At 36.8% G+C, this 27,787-nt stretch overlaps 1 protein-coding gene across 2 annotated transcripts in view; it reads left to right on the forward strand.

The window, feature by feature from the left end:
- The window catches only part of FUT8 (fucosyltransferase 8), a 287,886-nt gene that overhangs the window by 175,774 nt on the left and 84,325 nt on the right, over positions 1-27,787 (forward strand). For both annotated transcript variants that reach the window (XM_054530226.2, XM_054530227.2), the window contains exon 5: positions 3,837-3,951. In XM_054530226.2, coding sequence (XP_054386201.1) covers positions 3,837-3,951 — 115 coding nt within the window. The remainder of the gene's footprint in view (positions 1-3,836; positions 3,952-27,787) is intronic.

Raw genomic sequence — 27,787 nt, forward strand, 5'->3', positions numbered from 1 at the left:
GTGATTAATGTTGACACATGAAACAAATGTCTAAAGTGCTTCACAAATGGAACTGTTGTTCCAAAGCATTGTTCAAAGTTGTTCCACTATTAATTTAGGATGAATAGTCTAAATGGTGGCTAAGATTTTTAATTTTTAATTGAATTAATAGTTTCACTTTATTCAAAAGGGGCTATTATCACGTATTCTCTGTTAATCATGTGTACTTCTAATGGCTTTCTGTGATAGTAAATAAGACTTTCCTGTGGGCTGCCATTGCATTTTTACTAAATAGTTTAGCATCTAGTTAAGAATCAGGAATAAAAGAGTACTAAGACTGTGTCACATACTCTTAGGCAAATCACAGTTGTTGAGGGCATATTTGAGCATCTCTTAAGTGATTCCTTCTCATTGATCAATCTCCTTCTTCAGGGTGTTGTATGGAACTCAATATTGGATCATTTTTATAATTGATTATCAATACCACATGTTACTGTTACCCACATCTAATGGCTCCTTCCTCTTGGTAGTAGAATTATTAGTAGGTGCTCTTCAGACACAATGTAAAAGCTCAGAAACAACTCTCTGAGGACCTCTAGCATTAAAAAAAAAAATAGCAGCTACCACATGTATTACTATTTTGTGTGTATTTTTTAAAGAGCTTTAGAGAAGGTATTTTGATATTTTGGCTCGGAGATGTCAAAATAATTTTCCTAGGACACAAAATTAATAGGAGGTAGAACCAAAATTGAGAAATTGGTGTCTGGCTCCCAAAGCTCTCTCCTCTGATTCAGACTTTCTGATTTTTGGATATTTACATTGAGCAGAGTACACATTATTGTGCTCTGGACCTCCTACTTTGATATTTGTTAGTGTAGTAGTTAGAAGCCTGGACTTTAAAATTCATTGCTTGGGTTTGATTTCCTACTCTGACATTTCTGAGGTTTGTGACTTTGAGCACATTATTTAACCTCTCAATGCCTGCCATTTCTTACCTAGTTTGTAAGATTATTGTGAGATTAAATGAAATAATATAAAGCACTTAGAATAGGTGTACCTATTTATTGTTGTTGTTCTTTTTTGGAATCTCCAGCTAATGCTTTATGTTTTTAGTTAATACAATCATTGTAAGTGATTTCTAGATGTGTAATTTTTCTGACAATATAAGTACATTTCTGACTTTATAATTTGCATAAGCAAATAATCCATAATCTTAAGCATGCCTTGAACAGAGGAGTTAATGCAAAGTGTTGAGAAGGGATGAAGCTGGAGCTACACCTGGGTAAGGATTATTCACCAAACCTGTGTACCATCAAACTGGATTTGTAAAAGATAAAAATTATCACCGTTATCTCATTATATAAACTCTTGAAGGTTTTTCTTTTCCTACTTTTTCATTCATCTAAAGATATTTATTGAATATTTTGTCTGTGATATGCACTGTTCCACATGCTGATTTTAAATAACAAAAAAACAAAAAAAGAAGCAACCAAAAAAAAGTTCATTCTTTTGGAGCTTAAATTCTAGTAGGGCAGAAAGATAAGAAGTAAGTAATATTGTATATTGGAAAATGATAACTGCTTAGAAAACAAAACAAAAAAAAATAAGCAGGGAAGGAGTGTTAGCAGCAGTGAATCCATACGGGCCTGCAGCAGCTCGATTCTTGCCTCCTTGGAGGAAAGAATTTGGCCAGGGGAACATAAGGCAGAGTGAGAGATTGAGGCAAGTTTTAGAACAGGAATGAGAGTTTATTAAAATGTTTTAGAGCAGGAATGAAAGGAAGTAAAGTACACTTGTAAGAGGGCCAAGTGGGCAACTTGAGATGGTCAACTGTGCTGTCTGACCATTGACTTGGGCCTGTGTATATTGCTATGGTTCCGGGGTTTGCATTTCTTCTTACCTGATTTTTCCTTGGGGCAGGCTGTCTGCATGAGCAATGGCCTGCCAGCACTTGGGAGGGATCGCATATGCAGTGTGTTTACCGAAGTTGTGCACATGCTCATTTGAGGCTTTTTTCCCTTACCAGTTGAGTGTTCCTAGAGGAAGGTCGTATAACAGTTAAAGTCTGCCATTTTGCCTCTTAGTACACATGCTTGAGCCAGCTCACACAACTCTTGAAAACTTATCAGGAAGCGGCTGATGACCAGCTTCAGTTGTTTTCTATCTGTTTAGGAGACTGCCTTTCCCTGGCACCAGCTGTGACTAGTTAAATTATTTTAGAGAGATAGTTTAACAACTGCCTGACCATCACCTGATGGTCGCCTGACATTGCTTGGGGGTTAAGGGGGTGCCTTCTCCTGCCCTCTCATGTCTGCCTAGCTGCCTACTCAAACAGGAGGAGAGGGAAAACCAAGGGTTGAGGGTGATGGGAGGGAGTGTTGGATTTTTAAGTGGGATAATCTGGGAAAACCTTATGAAGATGGTGACATTTGTGCAAAGATTTCAAGGTCATTTAGGTGAGCCATGTGGATAGATATCCGAGAAAAGAGCATTCCAGGGCAGGGAGGATCAAATAGAAAAGCTCTGGAGTAGGAATATACCTGGCACTGTCAGGGGTTAGCAAGAAGACCAGTGTGACTGAAATAGAGAAATCAAGGAGGATGGTAGTGGGAGATGAGATCAAAGTGAGCCATATTGGGTGGGGTCTTTTAGGTCAAAGTAGTAATTTTGGCTTTGACTCTGAGTGAGCTGAGGAGCCAGTTCATGTTAAGAACAAAGTAGTAACATTATTTGCCTGATGTTGTAACAGGATCTGGCTGATATATTGAGAATAGACTTTAGATGTAGGCAATGGTGGAAGCAGGGAGACGTTGTTAGGAGGCTGTTGTAATCCAGGTGAGAGAAGATGGTGTCTCAGTTGGTAAAAGTGCTGGTGGTGATATGTGAAAAATTAGAAATTAGCTATAAATTTGCTGGGGATTTGTAGGGGATGTTAGACAAACAGAGACTCTTGCTTTTTACTTTTCTTTCTTGCTAAATGCAAGTCATAATTTTTATTTAATGCAATATAAGTAAAACCATTTCTAGCAGCCCTAAAGTTTCTCTTTTTAGTTTACTGGAGATTTTACTTTACTCTGCAGGTAATCCGGCATGTTGTAATTGAAATTACTGATGCTACACAGAATGGGAATTACTGATGCTAAACGATCATTTTATTAGTTTAGACCAGGACTCAGCAAATTATGGCCCAGAGACCAAATCTGGCTCATTGCCTGTTTTTATAAATAAAGTTTTATTCAAACACAGCCACACCTATTCATTTGCATATTCTCTATGGCAACTTTCTGCTACAAAGGCAAAGGATCTTAGAGATCTGTAGAGACTAAAATATTTACTGTCTGGCCTGTTAATGAGAAAATTTGCTGACCCTTGGTTTATACTGTTAAGAGTTGTGTAAAAATTTTCCTCTGATCTTTTTCCAGTCACTCAGAGTGTTTAAATATGAAGAGAAAAATTAAAAGGGGGCATGAAATGATAGTAGAGAGAACCAAGAGGTACTAACAAATACTAACATCAACTTCTTTCTCTATGTTAATTTACTCATTTGTTTGCTTTGTGTATTCACTTTCCTCCAGATCTTTGTAGTGCTTTGCCTATGTTGAGAAACAAGTGCAGCTGACTATCTTGAACAAAAAAAGTATATTTTCTCAACAGTGAAAATTTACTATAGGAATGAATGTTGGATTTTAAGAGACTAATTTTTGAATTGCACAACCTTGATAGAAAATAAAAGATGAGTACCAGCATCAATGTGAGCATCAGTCTTTATGAGGAATCTGGCATTCTTCTTAAGACTTTGTGTAATCCAGTGAAGCAGTACAAATAAGTTAGACCTCCACTGTTGTTTGTTTTAACAGGTCTATAATGACGGATCTATACTACCTCAGTCAGACAGATGGAGCAGGTGATTGGCGGGAAAAAGAGGCCAAAGATCTGACAGAACTGGTTCAGCGGAGAATAACATATCTTCAGGTAAGCAGGTTGGGTTAAGAATAAATTTGAGTGAAAAAAAGAAGGATCATAATATAACTAAGAGTAATAATTTCAGTTGTTTTTAGTCTTCCTGGCTCTTGAAAATCAATACTCACACATTTTACATATTTATTCAGAAAGACACTATGTTATGCCTTGAGTGGAATACAAAGATGGCTAAAACAAAGACCCTGTTCTAAAGGGAGCTGCTTCTTACACACGTACACACACACACAATACAATACAAATATAACATCTTATATTTTATAGGAGAGAAATAGATGAAATGCTTATTGGAGTTTTGAGTAAGGAGACATCAGGGATAGTCTTGTAGATAATGTATTGTTTGAACTAAACTATAAAAGATAGTTAAATAGGATTTGGACACACAGAAATGAAGGAAAAGAATGTACCAGCTGGAGGTTATCAGGTAAGCAGTGGCTCGTAACTGGGAAAGAACAGTACAGGAACTCATATGATAAGTGTGGCAGTTCAGTTTGTCTGGAATTTTAGGTTGTGTGAAAGGAGGGATGGAAAATAATTTGGAAAGATAGACTTGGAAACAGATTACAGAGGTTAAGTTTTATGGTACATAGGCAGTAAGTGGTCACCGAAAGATTTTACTTATTTGTTTTATAAATGTTATTATAACAAATAGAAAGTATTGGTAAACATCAAGTCTCAGCCCCTTTAAAATTAATTTCTCTTAGTTTTTTGTGTTCTTTTCTAGCTCTTATTAATATGTACACACCGTCTTACATATTTGTAAGAAAATAATTTATTTTTGTTTTTGTTTTTCTGCTTAATATGCCATAAGTATTTTTCTATTTTGGAGTCACAACCTGCTTTTGAAAGGTTTTACATACAAAAGTGGTATGATGAGAGTGGTACTTAAGTGATATTAATCTGAAAGTAGTATTTTAGTTGAACTTGATTATTTGAAGAGACTAGAAGCAGGGAGACCATTTAAGATAAGAGGACCATAGTGCAGGTAAGAGGTATTAAGGTATGTGGCAGTTTGCTTTGGAAATGAAGAGACAAATTTGAGAGAGATTGGGAAGATAAAATTGATAGGCCTTTCCAAGTAGATGAAAGAACTGAAACGGCTGGAATAATGGGAACATCATTATCTGATAAGGTGCTGAGAGACAGAATAGTTTTCAGGGGAAAACAACGAATCAGTAGAATCTTCAAATCTCAAAATGTTTGAAGTTGAAATGACCATGGAACATCCTCCACCCTCATCCTTTTCTAATGCTGTAGATGGCATACTGTGTACGCTCTAGTTGCCCTGTAAATAAAGTATTGTATAAAAGCAAAATGACAGCCAGTGATATGGTTCTGTATATTTTAAGGTGCACATTTTTCTACACTTAAATAGAAAAAAAATAGAAAATCAAGTGTTTAAAGAGATAATTAAAAACCAAACTGATCTTGGCACGCTATCTTGGTCTCATACCCACATGGCCATTCATCAGAGGTGTCTGCAGAATGAGAAACACTTCACCTCCTGTAGGGAAGAGGTAATTATCTCCTATCAACTAGAACCTCACTCAGTGAACTATAAACAGCTGGTGGTGCAGAACCATCATCCTTATTTAAAATGGAAATAACTGTGGTTTCTGAGCTTCCTCCATTTCCTCATATTCATTAAATTTTCACCAGCTATATCTGGTGATAGTTCTAAACTATGATCTAGTGATAGTTCAGCTACCTAAACTGTAACAAGTACCTGCCACCTGTTTTAGTTTCTTTTTTTTTTTCCCTCTTGGTTTGTAGGTGGCCAAGTGCTTTCACCTGTAGTGCTAATTTGATCCTCTATATGCTGATTTTTGTGGTTCTGTATTAGAGAATTTCATTTGCAAATCATGCTAATAATTTAAAGCTACATTGGCTTTTTAAATCTTTTAAACTATAGCGAAACCTAGCACTTGGACCTTACCTTCAGTTTCAGATATTGCTATTTAACTTTACTTTCATGCTTTTCCTTTTTCCCCCCATTGGGAGGAAAAGGTGATTTTTTTTTTTTAATTTTCAAGGAGATGGGGACAATCTCAGTAGAAAAAAAGTGCTTTGGAAAAATATTTTTCTTTTTTTTCGTAGGTTATTGGGGTACAGGTGGTATTTGATTACACGTTCTTTAGTGGTGCTTTGTGAGATTTCTGTGCGCCCATCACCTGAGCAGTATACACTGCACCCTATTTGTAGTCTTTCATCGCTCGCTCCCCTCCCACCCGTCCCTCCAAGTCCCCAAAGTCCATTGTATCATTCTTATGCCTTTGTGTCCTCATTAGCTTAGCTCCCACATATCAGTGAGAACATATGGTATTTGGTTTTCTATTCCTGAGTTACTTCACTTAGAATAATAGTCTCCAGTCTCATCCAAGTCACTGCAAATGCCGTTAATTCATTCCTTTTTATGGCCAAATAGTATTCCACTCTGCGTATGCATATACGTATACACATACATATACATATGCCACAATTTCTTTATTCACTCTTTCATTGATTGACGGGCATTTGGGTTGGTTCCACAAGTTTGCAATTGCGAACTGTGCTGTTATAAACATGCGTGTGCAAGTAAGTATCTTTTTCATGTAATGACTCCTTTTACTGGGTAGATACCCAGTAGTGGGATTGCTGGATCAAATGGTAGTTCTACTTTTAGTTCTTTAAGAATCTCCACACTGTTTTCCCTAGTGGCTGTACTAGTTACATTCCCACCAGCAGTGTAGAAGTGTTCCCTGATCACCGCATCCAGGCCAAACATCTACCATTTTTTGATTTTTTGATAATAGCCATTCTTGCAGGAGTAAGGTGGTATTGCACTGTGGTTTTGATTTACGTTTCCCTGATCATTAGCGATGTTGAGCATTTTTTCATGTTTGTTGGCCATTTGTATATCTTCTTTTGAGAATTGTCTATTCATAGCCTTAGTCCACTTTTTGGTGGGATTTTTTTTCTTACTGGTTTGAGTTCTTTGTAGATTCTGTGTATTAGTCCTTTGTCAGATGCAAACTTTGCAAAGATTTTCTCCTGCTCTGTGGGTTGTGTGTTTACTCTGCTGACTGTTCGTTTTGCTGTGCAAAAGCTCTTCAGTTTAATTACGTCTGAGCTATTTATCTTTGTTTTTATTGCATTTGCTTTTGGGTTCTTGATTATGAAATCCTTGGCTATGCCAGTGTCTAGAAGGGTTCTTCCAATGTTATCTTCTAGAATTTATATAGTTTCAGGTCTTAGATTTAAGTCCTTATTCCATCTTGAGTTGATTTTTGTATAAGGTGAGAGATGAGGATCCAGTTTCATTCTCCTACATGTGGCTAGCCAATTATCCCAGCACCATTTGTTGAAAAGGGTGTCCTTTCCCCACTTGTTTGCTTTGTTGAAGATCAGTTGGCTGTAAGTTTTTGGCTGTAAATAAATTTCTGTGTTCTCTATTCTGTTGCATTGGTCTATGTGCCTATTTTTATACCAGTACCATGCATTTTGGTGACGATGGCTTTATAGTATAGTTTGAAATCAGGTAGTGTGATGCCTCCAGAGTTATTCTTTTTGCTTAGTCTTGCTTTGGCTATGCAGACTCTTTTTTGGTTCCATATGAATTTTAGAATTGTTTTTTCTAATTCTGTGAAGAATGATGGTGGTATTTTGATGGGGATTGTGTTGAATTTGTAGATTGCATTTGGCAGTATGGTCATTTTCACAATATTGATTCTACCCATCCATGAACATGGGATGCGTTTCCATTTGTTTGTGTCATCTGTGATTTCTTTCAACACTATTTTGTAGTTCTCCTTGTAGAGGTCTTTTGCCTCCTTGGTTAGGTGTATTCCTAAGTATTTTATTTTATTTTTATTTTTTGCGGCTATGATAAAAGGGTTGAGTTCTTGAATTAAGTCTCTGCTTGGTCGCTGTTGGTGTATAAAAAAGAGCTACTGATTTGTGTATGTTAATGTTGTTTCCGTAAACTTTACTGAATTCTTCATCAGTTCTAGCAGCTTTTTGGAAGACTCTTTACGGTTTTCGAGGTAAACGATCATATCGTCAGCAAACAGTGACGGTTTGACTTCCTCTTTACTGATTTGGATGCCCTTTATTTCTTTCTCTTGTCTGATTGCTCTGGCTAGGACTTCCAGTACTGTGCCAAAGAGGAGTGGTGAGAGTGGGCATCCTTGTCTTATTCTAATTCTCAGAGGGAATGCTTTCAACTTTTCCCCATTTAGTATTATGTTGGCTGTGGGTTTGTCATAGCTTTTATTACATTGAGATATGTCCCTTGTATGCCAATTTTGCTGAGAATTTTAGTCATAGAGCAATGCTGGATTTTGTTGAATGCTTTTTCTGCATCTATTGAAATGGTCATGCAATTTTTGTTTTCAATTCTTTTTATGTGGTGTATGACATTTATTGACTTGCGTATGTTAAACCATCCCTGCATCCCTGGTATGAAACCCACTTGAACATGGTGGATTATCTTTTTGATATGTTATTGGATTCGGCTAGCTAGTATTTTGTTAAGGATTTTAGTGTCTATTTTCATCAGAGATACCAGTCTGTAGTTTTCTTTTTCAGTTATGTCCTTTCCTGGTTTTGGTATTAGGGTGATGCTGGCTTCATAGAATGAATTAGGGAGGGTTCCCTCTTTCTCTGTCTTGTGGACTAGTATCGAAAGGATTGGTCCCAATTCTTCCTTTGAATGTCTGGTAGAATTCAGCTGTGAATCCATTTGGTCCTGGACTTTTTTTGTTGTTGGTAACTTTTTAATTACCATTTCAATCTCGCTGCTTGTTATTGTTGTGTTCAGGATATCTAATTCTTCCTGATTTAAGCTAGGAGGGTTGTATTTTTCCAGGAATTTATCCATCTCCTCTAGGTTTTCTAGTTTATATGCATAAAGGTGCTCATAGTAGCCTTGAATGATCTTTTGTATTTCTGTGGTGTCAGTTGTAATATCTCCTATTTCGTTTCTTATTGAGCTTATTTGGATTTTTTCTCTTCTTTTCATGGCTAATGTTGCCAATGATCTATCAATTTTATTTAACTGTTCAAAGAACCTGCTTTTTGTTTCATTTATCTTTTGTATTTTTGTTTGTTTCAATTTCATTTAGTTTTGCCCTGATTTTGGTTATTTCCTTTCTTCTGCTGGGTTTGGGTTTGGTTTGTCTTGTTTCTCTAGTTCCTTGAGGTGTGACCTTAGAATGTCAGTTTGTGCTCTTTCAGTCTTTGTGATGTAGGCGTTTAGGGCTATGAACTTTCCTCTTAGCACCACCTTTGCCATATCCCAGAGGTTATGATAGGATTTGTCGTTACTGTCATTCAGTTCAAAGAATTTTTAAATTTCCATGTTGATTTTGTTTTTGACCCAGTGATCATTCAGGAGCAGGTGATTTAATTTCCATGTGTTTGCATGGTTTTAAAGGTTCCAATTGGAGTTGATTTCTAGTTTACAGTCATATATAGCCCAGTTGTGACAAGAAGTTTGGTCTCAATTTTATTAACCTATATATTGGTTTTACTTGAGAGGAGCAATTTCACAGGACATAATGGAAAATTGAAAAGGCACTTTGGGCAACTAGAGTTTAGTGGGACAAAGTTCATGGTTGTCAAAATCATTTTCTCTTTAGAGTTGAAGGCAGTATGGCATGGTTTACAAAGATTAAACTGATTAAAAGATTATAATAATCGGATTGAAGACAACCCTAATAGACAAGTATGCTATTAGGCTCAAATAGAATGGATCAAGCAAATCTCCTAAGGGCTTTAGTCTTTTACTGTATATGTTTATCTCAAAAGTTTTTTCCCGCAAAGCGAACATATAATATTGGGTAGTATTAAATGCCATTTTGTCCTGGTCTTACTCTTGTGTTATATAAATCATAACATTGAGAAAATGCTATTGTTTCTATTTCTGTAGTCTCTGATGAAGTCCGTTTTTAAAACTGCACGTTGCTGATATATATTCATTATGAGTCCACATTTTACCGTAATGTAAGTCATTTTCCTAGACTTTTGGGTGATTTTATGTGGAAGAGATTATCTTTAGAAAATTTATGTTGTGATTTCTGATTAGCTCATGTTAAACAGGCACGATGAGTGAGATCTGTATACTTCAAGCCTTAGTTTTTTAACTTGTTTGGAGCAGTTGGAAGTTGGCAGTTCTCATGTAAAGTGCTGCTAGTTAGAGCAAATAGCCTCTGCGGAAGGATGTCTCCCAGTTTAACTTGAAATTATCTGTCTTCTGGTATACGAAAATGGATTTTGTTTTCTGCATAGCCCCAAAGTGGATATTTTAAGCAAAATTAAGCCCATTTCAGGTGAATAAAGTATGTAAAAAGAAATAACAGTAAAGATTTATTTATATTTATTTATTTATTTTGTGGAGATGGGATCTCCCTATTGTTGCAGTCTGTTTAGTCCCTAGTTCAGCTAGGTCTGAGTTCTTGTTCCACAACCAAGAAGAATAAGGCGTTTGGACACCAGAGAGTGAGTAGAGTAGGATTTCTTAAGCAAAAGGAAAGCTCTCAGCAAAGAGAGGGGCCCTGAAAGCAGGTTGACAGAAACGGGACTTACTTCTGGGTCTTTTGTGTGGCAGAGGCCGGGAGGTCGTCTGTGGATTTTGCCCAAATAGGAGAGGTAAAGCTCCCTCCTAGGGGTGTTGCACCTGCCCACGCTTGGAGTTGGCCAGAGTGACTCCATCTTGGTATTACTCATGAGAGCCTAAACCAAACCCACAGGTGCTAAAACCACAATGTTAATGTCATGTTAATGACGTAATGAGCTTGGTCAAGTTAACAACATTTAGGTTGATTTATTGCACCTGCGCCTAAGTTGGGACAGTCGTTTCTGAGCAACACCCTGGCACAAGGGGAAGTTCTTAACCACATTTCTTCCTGTTAGCTGCAGAAGCAGTGTAGGTGCTGTCCTACAGTTGTTCCTGTGAACATTGTCCTTCTCCCAAGACCCTCCGTCTCTATCTGCCTAACCAGCCCCTAACTGCCTCCTCTCTCACTGTGTTGCCCAGGCTGGTCTCAAACTCCTGAGCTCAAGCAGTCCTCCTGCCTCGGCTTCCCAAAGTGTTGGAATCATAGGCGTGAGCCACTGTGTCCGGCCAAAAACATTTTTTTGGTTTGCTCCCGTGTTTTGCTTGCTTTGGTTTATGTTTTGAATAGGACTTTTACTGGAAATTGATAGATTCTTTTTCTTTTTTTTTTTTTGAGAGAGAGAGAGGAAAAAAGATGTGAAAATGGAAAACAACTATTTCACTTTTTAAATGAGGATAGGGATTTTTTTTCCATTCAAAAATAAGTTTTATTGGAGAAATAGAAAACTTCTCCAGTGACAGTATATGATCCTTTGGAATAAGGAGAATGTTAATGCTGGGGATACATTATTGAGGCTGTTAAGCATACATTTCAGCTTATGGAACCGCTCACTCAACACAGGATTTGCCTGATCTCATTTTTCTTTGACAGGACTAATTTGTTAAGATAGATTTAAAGCTAGAATATAACTATAGACATTATTTATGTGCTTGTATACTGACTCTGAGATCAAATTATTTATCACATATTCTTAGAGTTGTGAATTGTGTTCTACCAAGTAATTCAGATTGCATTTGTATTTCTGCCTAACCAAAATAAAGCCAGAAGCGGTAATATCTGTAACTCATTAGAAAAAGTTGTCAGCTTAACTACATTAAAATATTTGCTAAATATTTAATACAACTGGGGTGGGCAGAAACCTTCAGAGCTTTTCCCTATTTGAAAGAAATTTTTAGTTTAAGAGGAGACCATCTAGGAAAAAGCAGGCAGTTTCTCAGAAGTAAAACCTAAGAGTATACTGAGAAAGAAAATACCTTTTCCAAGATAAAAAAAAAAAAAAATGAACAACTTGACTAAGGACAGCACAAGAAGTGGTAGTGGATATAGTGGCATGGGTAGATTTCATGAAGTAACAGAGGGGATTGCTGTACTGGAAGTTGACTAAGGACATAGGCTGGTGATAGGAAGTAAAGAAGAAAATTTATTGAAGGAAGTTTTCTAAGCATTATTAAAAACAACTTTATCTTGAATTCTTACAGATTTTACAGAGCTCTTGCTTGTGGGAGCATAGGTCCAATTGAATAGTTCATTGGTGCATTCATTCCTTAAGTATTTGGATGTACTGGGCATTAGGTACATTGCTGGTTATATAGTCATAAATCAAATAGACATGGTGTCTGCCCTTAGGAAGTTTAAAGTCTAGTAACTTAAACTTCCTGAGAGTATTAGTGAATTGTCTTCAAATCCACACACACACACACACACACACACACACACTTTTGAAACTTCCCTACAATTCTTTGTTTTGATAGTTATATTTCTGATCCTTTTTTTGAATCTTTCTACTATTTCCCGTATCTCTGGTACACTAAGTTTTCCTATGGGCTCCTTCATCATTCCTTTTTAGAAAACTTTTATTATGGAAAACTTTAACATATGTAAAAATAAGAGCTGGTGGACCCTTTTGTCCTCATCACCCAGCTTTATGATCAGTTTTGTTTCATCTCTACTACCAGTGCTACTTACCATTTCTAGGTTCGTTTTGAAGCAAATTCCAGACATTTTATAATTTCATTTGTATTTATTTCAGTATGAATTTCTAAAAGATAGTTTTTCAAAACATAACTACATTCTGTTTTACACCTAAGTAAATTAAGAATCATTGTTTAAAATCATGAAATAACCAGTTGTTGATCAAGTTTCCCTAACTGCCAAATACATTTTAATGTGCCATTTAAAAAATGATTATCAATCATCACAGGAGCAATTTGATTGTAAGCTCTGCATATACTTTTTCTTCCTGGAATGGAAAAATGAGAGAAGTAAATGGTCAGAAGAAAAATTAGTGTGGCTTGACTTGAAATAAAGAAATAAAGCAATAAAGAAATAAATACAAGCAAATGATGGTAGAATAACTTAGAAGAATGCAAAAACTAAAAGCAAAATTAAGATGAAGAAAAGTAAAAGGACCAAACCAATGGATCTAAGAAGAAAAGAAAAAAAAAATGCTACATGTCATCTCAAGTGAAAAAGCAGATGGTAAATACTAGAGCCAGTTTTATAAAATTATAGTTATCATATTGATTTTTTAAATCATTACTTAGTTGAATTTCTTCAGCTAACAGCTTCTATTTCTCTTAAGTGTTTAACATTCTTGGTCAAAATACACAATATTTTTGGAACATATTTTTAATGTAATTGTTACTTAATGCCTTCCTAAATAATGATAATGTGAACTTAAACTCTTTATTGACCTTCATACAAAAGTAGAACTCTGTCAACAGTATTTACTCATATTATTTTATTTAATTTGAAGATAAGAACTTGGAAGAATAACATCATATCTGTGTTCTCTAACATAATACTTCATTTAGCTTTAAAGAATTTCCCCCAAGACAAAGTGCTGCATTAGAGAGTATTAACATAGAATGTATATAAATAAATGAGTTAATGAGTAAATGCATTATCAGTGTAACACTAAGAGAACCGATGTATTATGGTACCTTTGATTCTGTGCTATACTCCAGAGCCTGGAACAGTGCCTAGCATAATTATAAATACTCCATAAATATTTTTGTATGAATAAATTAAAAACCTAACCTGAATTGACTATAGAAAGGCATTTAAAACAAAAGAAAAATAGAACCAGATGTTTAACACAAATATGAAGGCTTACTGATGACTTAAACTCAAGGGTAATCTCTTTATTGTTTGGCAGTAGTTTCTTTTTCTTTTTTTCTTTTACAGCCTTATTGAGATATAGTTGACATATAATAAACTGCACATATTTAGAGTATACAATTTGTTAAGTTTTGACATATACATACACCCATGAAACCATCACCACAATTGAGATAGTGAACTTATTTAACACTCTGAAGTGTGCTCATGTCCGTTTGTGTTTCCTCCACCACTCCCCACCTTCATCCACAGGTTTAACACAGATCTGCTTTCTATCATTATAGATTGGTTTGTGTTTCGTAGAATTGTATATAAATGGAGACATACAGTACATACTATTTTGTCTGGCTTCTTTTACTCAGTGTAATTATTTTGACATTCATCTATGTTGTATGTATTAATAATTTGTTATTCTTAATTACTGACTGGTATTCTATTATATGGTTATGCCAAAATTTATTTATTTGCCTGTTGATGAACACTTGGTTGTTTCCACTTTGGAGCTGTTATAAATAAACTGTTGTGAATATTTGTGTACAAGCCTTTCTGTGGCATATACTTCCATTTTTCTTGGGTAAATACCTAGAAGTGGAATGGCTAGGTCATATAACAGTGTAGGTTTAACTTTTTAAGAAACTGTTTGAACTGTTTACAAAAGTGATTGTACCATTTTATATTTTCAACCAGCAGTGTTTGAGAGTTTTAGTTCTCATACACCCTAACTAACACTTGGTATGGTTATCTTTTAAATTTTAGCTATTCTAGTGTATATGTAGGGGTATGTCATGGTTTTTTTTTTGTGTGTATGTGGTTGTTTTTTTTCTTCATTTTCCTGTAAGTATTGTCGAATATCTTTTCATATGCATATTTTCATCTGCATATCATCTTTGGTGAAATATCTGCTTAAATCTTCTGCCTATTTTTTAATTGGGATGTGTTTGCTTTCTTCTTATTGAGTTAAGGTTCTTTATATATATTCTAGATATGAGTCCTTTGTCTGATGTGTGTTTTGGAAATTTTTGTTTGGAAATTCTAGTTTGCAGCTTGCCTTTTAATTTTCTTAACAGTGTCTTTTGAAAGGCAAAAGTTTTTAATTTTGACAAAGTCCAGTTTATTAAATTTTTAAATTTATGCTTTTGTATTTTGTATTTATGAAATTTTTGTGAAGCCTAAGGTGACTAGAATTTTTTTCTGGTTTCTTCTAGGAATTGTATAATTTTAGCTTTTACATTTAGGTCTATGATCCATTTTAAGGAATCACGTAAACCAAGAGTTGAGGTTCATTTTCTTGCATATAGCTATTCAATTGGTCTAGAATCATTTTTTCAAAGATTATGTCTTTCCTGTTAATTGCTTTAGAACTTTTATCAAAAATCAATTGACTGCCGGGCGCAGTGGCCTCATGCCTGTAATCCCAGCATTTTGGGAGTCTGAGGTGGGTGGATCACTTGAGGCCAAGAGTTTGAGACCAGCCTGGCCAACATGGTAAAACTCCGTCTCTACTAAAAATACAAAAATTAGCCAGGCGTGGTGGCGCACACCTATAATCCCAGCTACTTGGGAGGCTGAGGCAGGAGAATCCCTTGAACCCAGGAGGTGGAGGCTGCAGTGAGCCAAGATGGTGCCACTGCACTCCAGCTTGCGTGACAGAGTGAAACTCCATCTCAAAAAAAAAAAAAAAATCAATTGACCATACATGTGTGTCATGTGTGTCTGTCTTTCTGTTAGTACCACACTGTCTTGGTTACTGGCTTTGTAGTAAGTGTTACAACTGGGTAGTGTGATTTATCGTTCTTTTTTTGAAATTTTGTTCATTATATGTTCTTTGCATTTTCATTTAAATTTTAGAATCAACTTGTCTGAGTGTTGCTAGCACATAGAAATACAATTGATTTTTTGTATATTGATCTTGCATCTTGCCACTTTGTCAAACTCACCTGGTGCTTTTTTGTAGATTTCATCAGAGTTTCTACATAAAGTATCATGTCATCTGCAAATAGATACACTTACTTCTTCATTTCCAATATGGATTCTAGTTGGCAGTAGTCTCTTTGAGTCATTAATCTTAATTAAATAGTACAATTTACTATTAGGATAACTTACAGTAAGCCACAAATTAATTCCTCCTTCATTTAAAACTAAAATCCTTACCAAAGTCCAAATTTCAGCTTTTAGGTTTTCTTAGCAAGAGTTTTAAAATATTCTGAGATTCCTAATGGTAATGAAGGAATTTTTTTAATTCCTGAGAGTACACTCACTGAACTGCCAGCATTTTGACATTTTTCAGTTTACATATTTTTATATATTCAAATTCTCTTAATTATCAATAATAAAAGACTTTCACAACATCATTCCTTATTGAGGGTATATAAAGGAATACATATTTAGGTCATTAACATCTGTGACCTGGAAATAAAATTAACAGATTCTGGCCCAGCGCGGTGGCTCATGCCTGTAATCCAAGCACTTTGGGAGGCTGAGGCAGGCGGATCACGAGGTCAGGAGATAGAGACCATCCTGGCTAACACGGTGAAACCCCGTCTCTAATAAAAATACAAAAAATTAGCCAGGCGTGGTGGCGGGCACCTGTAATCCCAGCTACTCAGGAGGCTGAGGCAGGAGAATGGTGTGAACCCGGGAGGCGGAGCTTGCAGTGAGCAGAGATCGCGCCACTGCACTCCAGCCTGGGCAACAGAGCGAGACTCCGTCTTTAAAAAAAAATACACACACACACACACCCCCCCAAAAAAACAGATTCCATTCTAGATGCTTTTCCCTAACTCATTTAATCCTTGAGAGTAGCAACACCTAGTAGAAGTTTTATCCTTTTAACTTTCTTGAATATACGTTGAACTTAAATTCAAATTTCTTTAATTTAGGTATATCAGCCCAATATGTACTTGTTTTAAAGTTATTTCTAAAGTATTTTCTCTTTCTAGAAATACGCCTCATTTTTTTCAAGAAATGGCGGGTTTCGCTGTAGTTCGACTCTGACCTAAGTCACAATACAGTTCTAGAAACAATTTTCCAAATCTTAAAGCAGGTCTGGTTTCCACATAGAAATAGAGTAATAATGGAAGTTCTGATGTAACTACCAAGTCTCAAGATGGAAGTTCTTCTTCCATAATCCTGGTATGAGTTCCAGCGAAGCAAGAATTATGGAGTAGCAAGACGCCTATGAAGGGAATACGTAGGCTCTTGAGCAGAGGCAGATTCAGGTTTGGGGGATTCACCTGAAACCTGTTCAACTTCTAGTGCTGTCTTTATGAAAAGGAATACAAAATATTAAATGTTTACAATTGGCTGTCATTATTCATGTTATATTCTTTTTGTTTTTGAGACGGAGTCTCGCTCTGTCACCCAGGCTGGAGTGTAGTGGTGTGATCTCCGCTCACTGCAAGCTCCGCCTCCAGGGTTCACACCGTTCTCCTGCCTCAGCCTCCCGACTAACTGGGACTACAGGCGCCCACCACCACCTCCTGGGTTCATGCCATTCTCCTGCCTCAACCTCCCGAGTAGCTGGGTCTACAGGCACCCACCACCATGCCCAGCTAATTGTTTTGTATTTTTTAGTAGAGACGGGGTTTCACCATGTCAGCCAGGATGGTCTCGATCTCCTGACCTCGTAATCCGCCTGCCTCGGCCTCCCAAAGTGCTGGGATTACAGGTGTGAGCCACCGCGCCAGGCCAGTTACATTCTTTAATACTGAATTAGCAATAGTGAACCACTATTCCTAGGGGAAATACAGAGTTAGGTTCCTTTGAGATCAACATTTTCATCAACTGATTAACATATATAACCTTGTTTTATATGTGTTTCTATTTCAGGAAACCTTATTTAATGTGTATTGTTGATTCATTAACATTGATAACTCATATGTGAACAAAGCTTATCCAACATACGTACTTTCTCTGTAAAGCACACACAGCTTTCTTGCCCTTAGGAACACTGGACAGCACTTCACTACTATGTTTGGGGGCTATTTTCAACAGTGAAATCACTGGAAAAAACACAAAAATGGGAAAAACAGCCCTAAATATACTGCAGAAAGGACACTTGTTTATAGTAAGAGATTGGAAACAAGAGGGCAGAAAGCCACCTTGGCTGAAATTATGTGCCTTGGAGTACTCAAAATTTTCATTGCATGTGTCCATGAATGACCATGAAAGCACCACAAGTATTGATTTGGGTGTTACAAATAAATTTTAGTAGGTAAATTCACATGGAATCTGTGAATAGTGAGGATTGACTCCAGGATGAAAAAAGAACTCCTAACAAGTTACAATTGTATAAAGCTGACAAATACCAAACCCCAGAAAAATAATTTTTAATTAACTGCTTGATACTCTTTATAATACTGTTTTCCCTTACATTTCTTAGCTGCATACCCTTTGATTGTATGACAGTGATTTGTGATGTTTTCTTTAAAGAGAATTGAGAATGACTTTGTAATATTAATATTGTCTATAAAGAGAATGGAAAATCTGAATAGATTTTTTTCTCTAGCATGGTTGATTTAAAATGTTGTTTTTAAATTATTGATATTTGTGGTACATAACATTTGAAACTTCACATAAATACATACTTCATATTTGTAGTACTGCTGTAAGCTTGTGCCGTTTAGACAGGATTTCAGATAATTTTATTTTATGTGATTCTCATCAGAAAAGGAAAAAATGGTTCATATAATTGCTTGTGCTACATTTTTAATTGTCTACACTACATTTTCAAGACTATTAGTGACAGAAGAGAACTTCTATTTTGACTAGGCATCATTGAGAAATGCCTCCTTCATTTCTGTTATTACCTTGTACTTACCATGCTAGGAACCATGGGACACATTCATATCACAGTGCAATCTCTCACCCTGTATCTATTTATGTCACAAAAATATCTCTGCACAAAAGCAACTGTGAACTACATAAATATATCTCTAAATCCAAACTAAATAGTTCCCAGCTTAATTTCTCCATCACAGGATCCCAGAAATGCAGCTGGCCACTTTATTTGCTACCCAACACTAATACTGACGCTGGGAAAGTGAGATGGCACCGAATCCTGAGAGACAGATATCTTAACTTATTTAGCTTAACTCATTTAACTCATGATGGTGAAATTTTACAAAAACCCATCCAGGTAACGTAGTACAAGCCTCTCCCAGGACCTTTGAAGGGAACCGTGCAAGCAAGGGTCCCTTAAGCTTACATTTCAGCAAATCTCCTAAGGAAGCTCTTCTCATTGAACTAGGAGGGCACCTCAAGTTCCTAAGGGGTTCTCAGTCCTGCTCCCAAGATAGGAGATTACTTGAGAAAACCAACATTAAGAAGCCTGAAATAGGGAAAGATATATTGCAAAATTAGATGAAAAGTAATAGATACTGACCCTTTAAGATTGAGTGTGTTCTGTCTCTAATACACAGATATAACAGAGAATGTCCAGATTGCCTCTAGTTAAAATTTTGTTTTAATTTAATGCTAGAACAGCAGCTTTCCATTAAAAAGTGCTAACCTCTGACTAGGACTCACTTTCCATGTCTCCTTAGAGCCTGCAGCACTTTCTCAGATTGACCAGCCTACAATTGTGTATCAACTGCTTGTTTACTAACTGCCAAGAACCTTTGTGTAAGTCAGCCATACCCTAGGTGTGAGTCTTGGCAATGGCAGACCATAACTGAGCAGCCTTTCCAATGACTTTTTTTTTTTTTGGTCTCTGTTCAGTAACCTTCACTGCCTCCTCTTCCTCTACCCCTCCCCTCTAATTGCCTAGCTAAGGATAGATTACCAAATGAGAATGTAAGATCAAGTAAGTTGTAGATATGGCTCATTGATAAGTCATAAATGCATACAAATACATATCTGTGCAATCGATTAAAACATATGGATAAGCTCTAACCCTGAAAAATGAACATGGTAATTCTCACACATTAAATATTATTCTGTGGTAGGTTGTCTAAAAAAGTTATTTGGATGTTTGTGTACTTGGATTATGCAAATTCATGTATCATAAATTTGACCTATCTAAACCTAAAATACCAATTTTGATAAGTAATTTAACAGGAGTGATGTATGTGATTTGCATAGCTTGTATCACTTGAAAAACCTCTCTGTGAAAGGTTTGCACTAATTTCTTTTCTATAGAAAATTGTGACATTCTAGTCATTACAGTGATGTTATACTAGGCTCAAGGCTTAGCTCAATTGTATTTGATAGATGATAAAATACCCAGATCACTCAAGGTCTTATTAAAGTCCTTTGGTTGTGATAGAGAGCAGGTGTTTCTTCTTGTTCCTCTAGTATGTTAAAGTACGTTAAAGGAAGCTGTGAGGTTGAAGAACATTTGTAAGCTGCCATTTCTGAGCACTTTCTGTATGCTTAGTATTATGCAAAGTAACTCTTATGATGCAGGTGTTGTAATGTTCAATATGCAGGAGAGTAAATTGAGACTTAGAGAGGTTTGTACTTATCTTTGTCTTTAATGATAGTATGAGAGATGATTTTTCTTTCTCTGGGTTATAAAAACTTGAACTTAATAGTGATAGAATGTAGAATTATGTGCTAAGTATATTAAAACTCTGATAATCAGAGGTATGGGCAGAAAGCCTGACATTTTACAGTTGAAATATTAAACACATCCTAATCTGTCCATTACATCTATGGGACATCTTCTTTCCAGCTTATAAGAAATGAGTAATAGTTGCTCTTAAATTTTGTTCCATATATAGTAGAGGTATCCTGGAAGATTCAAAATATATTTATGGTCTAAGTAAATGTTATCAGGAAAATGTCAGTTTTAGCAGATCAGACATTAGGAAAATATTGCTACTAGTGTGAATAGAAAGTAATGTGGACATTGGAGAATTTCCTTAGGTTTACTGAGGACCTAAATGTATGTGTCTCATTAAAGGTTAAAAAGAAAAAAAGAAGTCTCAGAAGTTATATTAAAGCAAAATACAAAATGGAACAAGACCTTGGGGCTTTGCTTAGGGAGCATATATTTCTGCCCACTTTGTTGGAAGTTGCTTTTCCTTTTTGCCACCATGTTTTTACAGATTTTATTGGCCTAGACCAGAGGTCAGCAAACTACCACCCTTAGGCCAAATCCAACCCAACTGTTTTTATAAATAATGTTTTTTTGGAGCATAACTATGTTCATTTGTTTATATATCACCTACTTTCAGGCTACAGTTGCAAAGTTGAATAATTTTGACAGAAAATGTACAGCTTGCAAAGCCAAAGATATTTACTGTCTCCTCCTTTTCAGAAGAACTTTACTGACCCTGGCCTAGACAGTGATGAAAATAATTCTTAAGTGTTTTTCCTCCTATTTTCCTTTTCTTCCTCTTCCTGTTCCTTCTATTCCTTTAGCTATATATGAACTCTTGTTGGTATTCCAGGTGTCAGCTTTCTGAGCATGTGCCTTTGTCTGCCTCCTGTTGAGGTTCCCACCTCCAAACAGTTAGTTATTTTTTTCCATTTTTGAGGCTAAGGATTTTTACTTGTTAGAGCGACAGGACTAGACATCAGGAGTTATGTAAGTACTCAGGAATATACCCCTTGCTATGTTACAGACTGACCACCATTTGTTTGCCTTTTGAAGAGCACAGCGATCTTCTTAAAATGTAGTAACGTTACTGATGATAAAGCTGTCAAATGTACAATGATGTCTTTTTAAATATTGGGACCAAATCCTAATTTATTCTGACTAATATCAGGTTCCACAAGAGGGAATTTGAAGCATCTCTGCTAATGAAATCAGTTTTCATTTTAATTTGTCTTTGATTTTTTGCATGTTGGAGGTGAGGAGGGAATGAGGGTAACACTTTTCATTTAGTTCTTAATTTTCTTCTGTTCTACTCTACAAGAAAGTTTTAATGGTATATTGGAGCTATTATGGTCATGCTATCACAAGAGGCTCTAGGATCTAACAGTCAGAAAGATTAAGTGCAAATGCAAAAGGAACCATACAGATTTCAATTTGGAGAAGTAGGGATTCTCTGACTATATTTGAATGGAAAGAGACATGTCATTATTTTTACCATTGCTTCTTATTTTCTCTCAACTATTCCATGTATTTTCCGTAGTTCTTACACCTTTTATTCCTTTCTTTTCATTGGCATAAACATTGTTCATTGTTAAACAAAATATATCACCTATAAACATCTGACACTTTTGTATGCCCATAGACTACCATTTCTTTGATAAAGATGAAGCATATCAGAAACTGTCTAGGATTGTTAGAATTCTAGTTAACATTCTGCCAATAAAACAGCCCTAAGCTTTGGACATTTCTCTTTCTCAGATCTACCTGAGGTTGGTGATTTTTTTTTTTGTTTGGTTGGGGATGTTTTGGTGGGAAGGGATTGTTTTATTTTATTTTTAATCTGAATCTTCTTCCCTTGGAGTGATAGCCGAACTTGCTGAGTTTGTGAGTATCAGGGATAGAAGATATCCTGAAGCCACAAGTCACATCTGAAATAGAAAACTTGCTATTGTGTCCCATGTGAGATGGTTGATTATGTTTAAAGGGCTAAGGACAAGATAGATACTGTGTGTTTGGCTTTGCAACCAAAGGACCTAGTGCCCTGCCTTTTGTAGTTAAATAATGGATGAAAATGGAAATAAAGCTGAACTCTAAGGAAAAGCTTTTAAATCTAAAAGAGACCATTCTGTATTCAAAGCCTACACACTACAGAGGCTTTGAATAATCTCCTTAAGTTTTCACTACGAGAGTTCATTTCAAATAAATGTTATATTTTCCTTTTAAATAAAAAGATATAATGATATTGTTCTCAAGATTGAGAGATTGTTGAAAAAAGTTGGTTTACCATTTTTAAAAGAAACTTATATTAGCAAATGCCTCTGAAAATACAGTTATTAGTTTGCCAATAAATGAGTAATGTTACAGTTGTGAGTTAAATGTGCATTAAATGTTTGAGAATATATTGGGCTTAAAATACAGTTTTAGGCTTCTGTTTCTGGATAAGATGTAGTAAACACATCATACACTATATATATTAGTCTGTTCTCACACTGCTATAAAGAAATACCTGGCCAGGTGCAGTGGCTCACGCCTGTAATGCCAGCACTTTGGGAGGCCAAGGCGGGCAGATCACAAGGTCAGGAGATCGAGACCATCCTTGCTAACACAGTGAAACCCCGTCTCTACTAAAAATACAAAAAAAAATTAGCCGGGCGTGGTGGCACGCACCTGTAATCCCAGCTACTGGGGAGGCTGAGGCGGGAGAATGGCGTGAACTGGGGAGGCGGAGCTTGCAGTGAGCCGAGATCGCGCCACTGCACTCCAGCCTGGGCGACAGAGTGAGACTCTGTCTCAGAAAAAAAAAAAAAGAAAAAAGAAATACCTGAGACTGGGTAATTTATAAAGAAAGGAGGCTTAATTGGTTCACTGTTCTGTAGGCTGTGCAGGAAGCATAGTGGCTTCTGGGGAGGCCGCAGGAAACTTACAATTATGGCAGAAGGGGATGTGAGATGTCTTACATGGTGGAGCAGGAGCAAGAGAGAGAGCAGGAAGGTGCCAAATACCTTTAAACAATCAGATCTCCTGAGGACTCTATCGTGAGAAAGACACTAGGGGGTGTTAAGTCATTTGTGAAAAACGGCCCTCATGATCCAGTCACCTTTCACCAGGCCCCACCTCCAGCACTGGGGATTGCATTTCAACTTGAGATTTGGGTGGGGACACAGATCCAAACCAGATCACTGTAATTCCTAATTACAAAAAAAAAAAACCTTGTAATTTCCTGTTTTTTGTGTGTTTACTTATTTATTTTACTTCCTATATATCCCAGCCAAGGGTACTAGAGGCCTACAGCTAGAAACCCCAGTGGACAGAGGAGGGGAAAAAACGCCCCATTTTAATGATATCTATCCAGTTGCAGGCAAGTCATTTTAAAAGTTGCCTCCCTCCCTTCCCCAGGTGCTGTAGGTATGGAGATTGTGCAGCCCTGTCCCTCATTCCTGTCCTGCAATAATGTGGGTGCCCCTCCCACTCCCACTGAACACTGTTCCTACCACTCCCACTGGGCACTGCTGCCATGGAAACTGTGGATGGAGCTGCAATAACAAGTTGGCAGCCCTCCCCAATGGATGCTACAGCCACAGAGACTGTGGGCAAAGCCCTGACCACCGTTTCCATCCCCTAACCCTCCCAACTAGAATGTGGAGGGAGGATTAAAAAGAGGAGGGAGTTAGAGAAAGAGACTTAAAAAAATCTGTGTTTGAAATCCTGGGCAGACTTCTTAGCATCCCTTGCATGAAACTGATTAGAATCAATACAGAAAAAGGTTTTAGAATTGGGCTCTGCTGTGTTATACCACCCAGGTTTCAGACTGGCCTCTGGGTAGCCCAGTGGGGCAGAACAGAACAACACTAAAAAGACCCTAACAACTAAATTGACATTTGATTCACAGCCCATAAAAGTTGGCTAAGACATGCATTGTGAATCTAAACAATTTGATTGCCTATCAAAATAGAAAATTTAAACAACAGTCTCCTAACATAATAGTCATCATATCAAGAACCAAGAAAATCTCAATTTGAATGATGAAAGATAATCAGCTGACCCTACACTAAGATGACACAGATGTTGGAATTGTCTGACAAGGATTTTAAAGAAGCTATAATAATAAATACACTCCAATTACAATTACAGTCTTGAAACAAATGAAAAAATAGAAAGTGTCACCAAAGAAATAGATGATATAAGGGAGAAACAAATGGAAATTTTAGAACTGATAAATATAATAAACTAAATTAAAAATTAGCTCAGTAGTAAAATAGAGATGACAGAGGAAAGAAATGGTGCACTCAAATTTAGATCAATATAAATTATCCAGTCTGAACAACAGAGAGAATAAAGATTTAAAAAAGGTGAAGAGAGTCTTACAGGGACCTCTGAGAAAATTACAGAAACATCTTCATATTTGTATCATTGAAATCCCAGAAGAAGAAAAGTAGGAGTGAGAGATTGAAGAACATATTTGAAGAACAGAGAGACACAGGGAAAAAGCCAGTGAAGTCAGGTAGTAATTGGAGAGATGTGTCTACAAGCCAAGGAATGACAAGGATGGCTGGCAACCACCAGAAGCCGGGAGAGACATGGAACAACTTCTTCCTTAGAGCTCCAGAAGGAGCCAACCCTGCCAACACCTTGATTTTGGACTTCTGGCTTCCAGAACTGCCAAGAAACCAAAAGACAGGATGAGAATCAACACTTTGTGAGAGCCTTCAGTGGACCAGAAGCTGGAAAGGCCAGATACTCGCTTTCCTAGCACCCTCCCTGTCTTGTATGCCCTCTGCTAGGATGGCTGTGTGATTTGCTCCTGGTTGATTCAATATAAGAGGAAGTTGGCTGGTGGGAACATCAGAGAAATGTTTTTCTTTCTGATAAAAATGGAGAGCACATAAGAAAAAAACTCTTAGTGTACATCTTCTTCCGGCCTTTGGATATGGTGTGAGAAGCTTGCGAGGACATGATGCTTTGGAGCTGTTGCAACCATCTTGTGACCATGAGGCATTCAGATAAAAAGCTAACATTCTGAGGCTGGTGAAGAAGAGACTGGCTGGAAACAGGGAAACATTCCTGGGACTGTCTTCTGATTTTCTTATTAGGTAAACAACGTGTTCTTAGTGCTTAAGCACTTTTTTTTTTTTTTTTTTTTAAATACAGCCAAAAGCAATCTTAACTGATGCACAAGCCATGTGCCTGACACAATGGAGTTCAATATGTATTTATTGGATAAAGGAATAAGAGAAAGAATGAATGAAACTTCTACTTCTACTAAACCTACCTATACTCCAGCTGTCCTTGTTAACAGGACCTCATGTGGAAGACTTGAAGGCTGAGCTGGAATTGTCTGAGAGCCCATTCTCTTGGCTGATGCTGGAAAGAGCCAAACATCTAGAGCATGGAATAGCAGGGGATCATTGGCCATCCCTCTCTGTATTGGTCTTTTCAGCATTGCAACTTCAAGGTAGTAGGATTTTTTTACAAGGTAGCTGAGGGCTCCAAAGTTGGTCACTTCAAGAGGCAGAGATAGATGGAGAACAAGCCAGGAGGAATGTGTGTCCTTGATATAACCTAGCCTCAGAAGTCACATAGCATCACTTCTGCCCTACTGTATTGGTTAGAGCAGTCATGAGCCCCACTAGGTGGAAGAGGAGAGATAGAGATCTCCTCTTTTGATGGAGAGGGGATGGTTGTAGAAAAGCATATGGAACTGGAAATATTGCCGGGGCCATTTATTTATTTATTTTTTTTTTTGAAAATCCGGTCTGCTACAGTGCCTTATATACACCTGTATTATCAGATTGACCATCTTGATGTCATTCATGTCTTTCATGTCTGTCCTTCTGACTGAAGGATGCAAGCACCTGGAAGTTTTAGTCTGTGATTTATTAACTTTAGTATCTCTGATACCTTTATAAAGATATGTTTAATAAATGCCTTATTTTGAAGAAAAGAAAAGAAATTGAAGAAATGACAGAAAACTTCTTAAATTTGGCAAACCTAAATATTCAAGAAGCTGGGCAAACTCCTAACAGGAAAAACTCAAATCCATTCCCAGGTACTTTTTAAGTAATTTGCTGAAAACTGAAAACAATGAAAAAAATCTTGAGAGCAGCCAGAGAGAAGCAGTGCATTACTTATAGAGGAACAATTTGAATGACTCTGAGTTTCTTATCAGAAAACATGGAAGCCAAGAGAAGTAGCAAAACTGTTTCGTTTGTTTTGAGCCAACATCTTGCTATTTTGCCCATTCTGGTCTCAAACTCCTGGCCTCAAACAATCCTCCTGCCTTGGCCTCCGAAAGTGCTGGGATTATAGGCTTTAAACCAGATTTAAAACACTTTTATAGTGCTGAAAGGAAAGAATTACCATCCAGAATTTTTCACCTGGGGAAAATACAACGAAGTAAGAAAAAGACATTTTCAGATGAAAGAAAACTCAGAGACTTCATTGCCAGCAGACTTGTGTAAAAAAGGAAGTTATTCAGACAGAAAATGATGACAGAAGGGAATTCTGCTGGAACATCAGAATGAAGAAAGTACAAATTAATAGATATAGAGAATTGCCTAATCTTCTCCTGTTGAGTTTTTAAAATGTTTGGTAAGAAGCAAAATTTTTAACAATGTCCGATGTGGTTCTTAATGTATATAAAGGTGATTTTTAAAACAACTATATCATAAAAGCGGGGAGAGTAAAGGAACCTAAAAAGTAGGAAGGTTTCTGCATTCCATTTCAAATGGCAAAATATTGAGTAGACTGTAATAATTGTTGTATATAGGTATAATTATCCCTAGAGTAACTACTAAAAATGCTCTATAGGCCAGGCACAGTGGAGCACGCCTGTAATCCCCACACTCTGGAAGGCCGAGGCAGGCGGATCACCTGAGGTCAGGAGTTTGAGACCAGCCTGGCCAACATAGTGAAACCCCATCTCTACCAAAATACAAAAATTAGCCGGGCATGGTGGCACGTGCCTGTAATCCCAGCTACTCAGGAGGCTGAGGCAGGAGAAGGGTTGCTTGAACCTGGGAGGCGGAGGTTGCAGTGAGCTGAGTTCATGCCACTGCACTCCAGCCTGGGCGACAGAGCAAGATTCTGTCTCCAAAAAAAAAAGCTCTATAAAAAGATATTTTAAAACACTATAGAAGACCATACTTTACAGGAACCATTTCTGTAGTTCCTTAAAACACTATAGATAAATCAAAATTAAATACCAAAAAAGGTTCAGAGTATGCACAGACAAGGAGAATGAACAAAAAACAAAGGGAGCAAATAAAAAACAATAAAGTGGCATACTTAAATCCCAACATGTCAATAATTGCATGAAATATAAATACAAATGATCTAAACATACCAGTTAAGAAAGAGAAAAAAAATACAGGACAGAGACCGGCAGAATGGTGTTTTTTGTTTTTGTTTTGTTTTGTTTTGTTTTGTTTTTGATACAGAGTTTTGCAGAGACAGGGTTTCTCCATGTTGGTCAGGCTGATCTCGAACTCCTGACCTCAGGTGATCCGCCCACCTCGGCCTCCCAAAGTGCTGGGATTATAGGCGTGAGCCACTGTGCCTGGCCTATTTTTTATTT

The sequence above is a fragment of the Pongo abelii genome, chromosome 15 (genome assembly GCF_028885655.2).
Source record: "Pongo abelii isolate AG06213 chromosome 15, NHGRI_mPonAbe1-v2.0_pri, whole genome shotgun sequence".
Taxonomy (NCBI): domain Eukaryota; kingdom Metazoa; phylum Chordata; class Mammalia; order Primates; family Hominidae; genus Pongo; species Pongo abelii.